The sequence below is a fragment of the Enoplosus armatus genome, chromosome 7 (genome assembly GCF_043641665.1).
Source record: "Enoplosus armatus isolate fEnoArm2 chromosome 7, fEnoArm2.hap1, whole genome shotgun sequence".
NCBI classification, from domain to species: domain Eukaryota; kingdom Metazoa; phylum Chordata; class Actinopteri; order Centrarchiformes; family Enoplosidae; genus Enoplosus; species Enoplosus armatus.
In genome coordinates, this window is record NC_092186.1 from 880,160 (window position 1) to 887,500 (window position 7,341).

General features: G+C 42.7%; 1 protein-coding gene across 1 annotated transcript in view; it reads right to left on the reverse strand.

Annotated features, from left to right (window-relative positions):
* Positions 1-3,933: 3,933 nt before the first annotated feature.
* The window catches only part of patj (PATJ crumbs cell polarity complex component), a 96,182-nt gene continuing 92,774 nt past the window's right edge, over positions 3,934-7,341 (reverse strand). Inside the window, exons 43-48 of the mRNA XM_070908664.1 lie at positions 7,163-7,200; positions 6,255-6,377; positions 5,999-6,103; positions 5,299-5,402; positions 4,212-4,335; positions 3,934-4,080 (exon numbers count right to left, since the gene is read on the reverse strand). Of these exons, the coding sequence (XP_070764765.1) occupies positions 3,934-4,080; positions 4,212-4,335; positions 5,299-5,402; positions 5,999-6,103; positions 6,255-6,377; positions 7,163-7,200 (641 nt within the window). The remainder of the gene's footprint in view (positions 4,081-4,211; positions 4,336-5,298; positions 5,403-5,998; positions 6,104-6,254; positions 6,378-7,162; positions 7,201-7,341) is intronic.

A 7,341-nucleotide genomic window follows, 5' to 3' on the forward strand; every position in this document is an offset into this window, starting at 1 on the left:
AAAAGATTCAACTGAACACAACCTGTATTCGCTCTATAAATAGTACCAAACCACGTTCAGGAAGCTTCTGAGGGAATTATCATGAAGTGACGTAAAATAAAGTGCAACCCCAGCTGGTTTTTGGCAGCGACTCTGAACGAGTCCTGTGTGAAGGCAAACCAAAGCTGCAGGGTTTCCAATGTGATTTCTGACTGTTCAGATTCAGACACTGGTCAAACATAATGGTGCTCATAACAATAAAACAGCAGCAAAAATGACATTGTTAATTTCCAGCAAGATCAAAAAAATAAATTACAGTTCATCTACAAATAAGTACCAAAACTTAAGACAGTAATTAGGACATGAAAAGCTGAACATAAAGTATTTTGCACTTGATCGATATGTTGAACAGATTCCCTGTTGAGGCTGATGCTGCGGCATCATGCTAGACACACAACAACCTTCACGCTGTAAAATGTCAGACTGAAACCAACAGTCTGACATTTTGGTAAATCTTCTCGTTCTCTGTCTAAACTAAGGTTGAGGTTTGTTAGCATTTAATCAAATCCACTCATCCAATCCTGGAATCAGATTGTGTTGGATGAGAAGGGAGAAACTCTGCAGTTTTGAGTGTTAGCTGATTTAAAGTTTGTCATGTCAACCAGTGAAACAGACGGCTGAAGCTTTAGCTAACAATGAGGAACGTCTGTACAAGTATCATAGAACTGTTGATGTGCACGTTATTGTTGTTTATTGCTAATCATAAGTTCAATCAATGTTAATCCTTTTCTGTACTGCTTTGGCAACACAGACAACATAGAGTTACAAAGATTTATCTTTTGTGCCTCTAAAACTGTAGGAGTTATGCTAGCTGTTGATGCTACAGTGACTTCCTGTTTACATAGACGATTGCTCTTGATTGGACAGCGCCACAGATGTTTCCTAGCAACAGATTTACACACGACTAAAGTCTTTAGTAGCTGAGACATTTCTTATTTAGTGAATTTACTGAGAACTTGGGAAGGACTTTGTGAAGAGCTGCTGCAGCTCAGTCCTGCATCCGTGCAAGATGCAATGCTTTGTTTGAAGGTGGATTTTTTTCTCTTGATGGAGCTAGGCTAACAGTTTCCCTCTGCTTCCAGTCTTTGTGCTAAGCTAGGCTAATCATGTCTTTGTAGGGATGAAACTGATATCCATCTGAAACATCTGACTCGACAGAGAACAAGAGAGTTTTACTAAATGTCAGCCTGTTGCTTTTATTCACGCCTGCTTCTAGAAAGCCTTTTATTATTTTAAATCTCCATGGAGACACATTTTTAACTTTTTCTCTCCATGGTAACAATCATGTGGAAGACACTGTATCTGTTGCCGGGGGCGACAGGGGGTCTCCAAGCCCACCAAGTCCTGAGAGTCATCTCCATGGAGACACATGTTATATTTAACATTTATATAATGTTCTTTGATGTGTCATATGGATTAATTACTGGAAGAAAATATCTGTATGTGTCCGTAAGAGGAATTAAATATTCACCACTGAACTTAACTAACTTTTATCAAACGATGGCACTTTTCATAAGATTGTAAAGAACTAAATATGACAACAGGTTGAATTGTCTGATTTAACAGAAATATGATAAACTTCAGGAAACACAGAGTGTGTCTCTATCATGAAGGAACGTTGTACTATCGTTGGAAAAAAGTCTGAATTGAGGCTCCCTGTTTTCAGGGTCCAGTCCTCATCATTAAAGTGGTTTCTGATCCATTAGACACTGCAGTCAGTTCATAGTAAACAGGCTCCTCTGCTGGTGAAAATAGCTCACAATGTGCTAAAAGAGATTTTGTGTTATTGATGGTTTCATCTGATTTGAACTACTTGTTTTTTTGAATGTTCAACATAAACACCAGTAAATAATCAGATTTCCTTTGAAAACAATGAACCACAGGGATGATCCACTTCATGGAGTCATCTCAGAACCACATGGTTCAGACTGGATTCACCCTCTTTTCCCAAATGTGCTTTTACATTTTTATATGGAAGTCTGTGACTGCTGATATTAAAAGGAAATCATTTAATCAAATCGAAATGTCATTTTCCATTTGTGTGGCTATGACGTACGACAAAATGAAGACAAAAACTTTCAAACCTAATTGTCGTTACTGCTGATTTGAAGATGAAAAGTACCTTTTTGATGGCTAGCTACTTAGCATGGCATGGTAACAGATATAACGATCACACTTTCTCCTCTGGTGGTTTCCACATTTATAATAACTGTTACTCGGTGGCTAACAGCTAACAGGTCTTTTACCACAGAGGAGTTGCTAAGCTAACCTGTAACACTTCCCTTTGTTCCTCTGGATTATAAACAGTTCATCCATGAAAACAAACCTCCCTGTTGTCCTCAGAATCAGTATGTCTGACTGTAGTCTTGTATTAATGCGTGCAGGCTGGATTGAAAGGTCCCTCCATATTGGTAGTTATTCATTGTAGATAATATTCTGAAGTGGTAGTGGGTCTAGTAACAGAGTTTCTCAACCTTTTCTGGCTCGTGACACCATGTTTAAGTGTCAGATTTCTGTTAAACTACAGTTTTTTGCCACACTAGCAGACTGAAATATGAGGTTGACGATTGTGGTTCAGACTAAAATATCTCAACAACTATTTGATGGATTGCCATGAAATTTTTATCCGACATCATGATCCCCACAAGATGCATTTTTATTCATTTTAGGGCTGCAACTAACGATTATTTTCATTATTGAATAATCTGACAATTATTTTCTCAAATGATCGATTAATTGTTTGGTCCATAAAATAGTAAAAATTGTCCATCGTTATTTCCCAAAGACCTCTTCAAATGTCTCGTTTAGTCAAACCAACGGAAGACTGAGAAAACCAACAAACACACATTTGAGATGGAACTACATTACTTAAATTATTAACAGATTATCAAAATAGTAGTCTATAGTTGCCAATAATTGCCAAATTGATAATTTATGTCATTCAACTAATTAATTATTCGACTAAATGTTTCAGCTCTAAATACTTTCAGGTAAACATTTAAGTTGTGTCCAATACTTTTTGCCCAAATACCTGAAAAACGAATGAGATTCTCCTTCTTTGTGTTTAGTGCTAATTAGCGAATGTTAGCATGTCAATATGTTAAACTAGGATTGTGAACATGGTAAACATGGAAAGAGTGCGCAAAGATACAAACTGTGAATTTTGACGCGAGTTGAAAATGTTTCACGTATTCTGAGGCTTTATGAATAAACTTCACAAACGAAGAGACGAGTCACGAAAGGAGAGTTTCTGGAAGACATTTCATCACAATCTGCCCATTAGAGTGTTTTCTTGTGTATGAGCAGAATATTTGTGCTGATGATGGCGCTTGAAGAAAAGTCGGGTTATAAAAATATTTCAAATCCATCAGCAGAATGTAGTTATTGTATATATATTATATAAACTGCAAATTTCATGCAAATATGCTCCAGTAGTTGTTGAGACATCACAACAAGCCGACCAGCCGAGGTCTCCGTATCACTGTATCAGGTGTTTCTCATGACCCCACTAAAAGCCCTGAGCCCAAGGTTGAGAAACTCTGTCTCAGGTGTTAAAGTGGTGAGACACATGTAGCCATGCTGACATCAGTGTGTACTGGTTTCACCCACCAGTCTGCCCACACAGGACGTGTGTGTGTGTGTGTGTGTGTGTGTGTGTGTGTGTGTGTTGGCACCGTCTGATGCGGTTTCTTTTTTTGCATGTTGGGACGTTCAGAGTTCAAGATCCATGATGACACGTAGTCCAGGAGTCAAAGTATGTGTGATTTATCTGATCATGTCACAGGAGCTTCTGTGTTCATATGTGTGTGTGTGTGTGTGTGTGTGCAGGTGATTCATATTTGTGTATGCATGCAGGTGTGTGTGTGCGTGTGTGTGTGCGTGTGTGTGTGCGTGTTATGACAGGACGTCCAGTGTGACGGCTCCTCTCTGTTTCTTCAGGATGGCGACCGCCTGCTCGTGTGTCGCCCCCTGCAGACTCTCTCCGTTCACTGACAGGATCTGGTCGCCTCGCTTCAGGCGCCCGTCCACCGCCGCCGCGCCCTGAAACACGCACCAACGCGGCAAGATGGTTGGTTTGAAACTAACCTGGTTAGCCTAGCTTAGCATAAAGACTGGAAGCAGGTGGAAACAGCTAGCCTGGCTCTGTCCAAAGTTCAAAGACAGGTTCTGACCTTGCTGAAGACGGTCTTGACATAGATGGGCAGGTCTCCATGTGGGCTGCCGAATCCTCCAACGATGCTAAAGCCAAGTCCCTCAGAGCCTTTCTCCAGACTGATGCTGCGGGGCCGCGGACCCCTGAGGAGGAGGAGGAGGAGGAGGGGGGTCAGATTCTGGTTAGCACCACCTGTCATTATATATACCTGTGTGTGTGTGTGTGTGTGTGTGTACTCACTCTGGCTCTGCTGTGTGTGTGTGTGTGTGTGTGTGTGTGTGTGTGTACTCACTCTGACTCTGCTGTGTGTGTGTGTGTGTGTGTGTGTGTGTGTGTACTCACTCTGGCTCTGCTGTGTGTGTGTGTGTACTCACTCTGGCTCTGCTGTGTGTGTGTGTGTGTGTGTGTGTGTGTGTGTGTACTCACTCTGACTCTGCTGTGTGTGTGTGTGTGTGTGTGTGTGTGTACTCACTCTGGCTCTGCTGTGTGTGTGTGTGTGTGTGTGTGTGTGTGTGTGTGTGTGTGTGTGTATACTCACTCTGGCTCTGCTGTGTGTGTGTGTGTGTGTGTGTGTGTGTGTGTGTATACTCACTCTGGCTCTGCTGTGTGTGTGTGTGTGTGTGTGTGTGTGTGTGTGTGTGTGTGTGTATACTCACTCTGGCTCTGCTGTGTGTGTGTGTGTGTGTGTGTGTGTGTGTGTGTGTGTGTGTGTGTGTGTGTGTGTATACTCACTCTGGCTCTGCTGTGTGTGTGTGTGTGTGTGTGTGTGTGTGTGTGTGTGTGTGTGTGTACTCACTCTGACTCTGCTGTGTGTGTGTGTGTGTGTGTGTGTGTGTGTGTACTCACTCTGGCTCTGCTGTGTGTGTGTGTGTGTGTGTGTGTGTGTGTGTGTGTGTGTGTGTGTGTGTGTATACTCACTCTGGCTCTGCTGTGTGTGTGTGTGTGTGTGTGTGTGTGTGTGTGTGTGTGTGTGTGTGTGTATACTCACTCTGGCTCTGCTGTGTGTGTGTGTGTGTGTGTGTGTGTGTGTGTGTGTGTGTGTGTACTCACTCTGGCTCTGCTGTGTGTGTGTGTGTGTGTGTGTGTGTGTGTGTGTGTATACTCACTCTGGCTCTGCTGTGTGTGTGTCAGTGTTGGCTGACAGACTGGAGCTGCTGGACAAACACTCCACCTGAGTGGCGATGGCGCTGATGTTAGTGTCCGCCACCACCTGAGACACACACACACACACACACACACAGAGAAAGAGAATAATAACCAGATTTAACCAGAAATGAAAACTTGGTGTGGAGTTCGAAAGATGTGGCTGTTTATGAGGCGGGGAGGCTCTAATGAAAGAATCCAGGTGCATTATGGGAAATGTAGGATCCAGTGTTTTCGGACTAAAGGTCAGGATATCTCCACCTCAGCTGCTCAGATTTAGGCTTTTAAAGCTTTTAAATCTGTCACATCAACAATGACTTTATGGAAGTGCAATACTGAATTACTAGGACTAATATTAATGTAAGTTATATCTTTATATGTATGTTAACATAAATAACAAAAACAAGATATAAAAATAAATAGACACTTAGACACTTTACAGAAACAATACAAAGTCCTGGTCGTAAGAATTCAAAGCATTCAAGGATTTCCACAAATAATTCAAAGCAGCAAGTAGTCAACTACAAACAAGAGGCTGAACCAGCAGAACTAAAGCAGGGAGCCAATAAAACACCAAACTATGAACCAGACAGACTCTCTGTAGCTTCATCAGCATGAAGGCTGCTGCTATCGCTGCTGGTGGGTCACAGATTGCAGTGTTACCTTCAGGCTGATGTTTCCGTAGCTGTTCTTCAGCATGGTGACGACCTCGCTGTGTGACAGACCGTCCACAGACTGACCGTTAATACTGACGATCCTGTCGCCCACCTGAACACACACACACACACACACACACACACACACACACACACACACACACTTCAGTGAGACCAACAGACACAAGTATTTGTTTATCTATATGTGGTATCATTGTGTGTCACACTAATTCCTTCATTCACAAACGTCTCTCTCAGCCCACCTTCAGTCGGTGCGTCTTGGCAGCGACTCCATTGGCCTGAATCATGGCGATGAAGATGGGGATGTCTCCCAGCGGGCTGCCCTTCCCCCCTGCTATACTCACCCCGAGGGAGTCACCGACACCCTGAGGGGAGGGAGAGGGAGGAACAAAAGGATGCCTCAGCCTCTCAGGAACTGTTACACCGTATTGTGACCTGAACAGGAGTTTCATCTGTATTGCTACTGTAAATGTTTTCATCATACTTTATCACAGACATAATCTTGACAGGCAGCCACGTTGGCACATTTTGACGGCCACAAACCACAAATTGTGAACTTGTGTCCTCAAATATTAGATACGAAATGTTTGAAAGCTGCGAAAGGAGAAACTTTAGTGTGTAAGTCCGTCTGTAGAGCACAAACACCTCCTCTACTGTCACAAGACGGGTCACAATTACACCCAAACCACAGCCGTCAGAGTCTGTGACCCTGATCTAAACGGTGTAACAGCAGCAGTCCCCGAGGACGCTGAACTCAAGTCTGTCCAGGCGTCATGTTAGTGTTCTGCTTCTTTGCTAATTGTATTACTTTCCCCCGTGATATGTTGGTCAGTCACTAACTATCCCGAATAAGAAGAGCATAATGTTGTCTGTACATGTCCCGAGACCACCTGTCCCCCTTTAAGGTTTCAGGCCTCCATATACCAGTAATGCACTCTTCAAGTCCTCCAAGAGCAACACACGTTCCAGGCCTGAACTTCTCAAGTCCTCCCTGAAGCACCTTAAACTCTTTTTGCTTTTTTATACTTTAACTTGTGGTATTATCTGGTCGGGTGTGTACATGTGTACAGTATGCAGTTAAGAGAACTGGCTCATTACTTCTCATTCTTTTATTAACTTTGCTGTTACTGTGAGTGTGCAGGAACTTTACCCTCGTGATCTCCACTGTCCGGAGGCCAGCATCTACCCCTGCACACACACACACACACACACACACACACACACAGAAAGAGAATAATAACCAGATTTAACCAGAAATGAAAACTGAAGTGTGTCTATTAATATCACATATTAAATCTCATTATATTCGTGGTATTACAGTCCTCACAC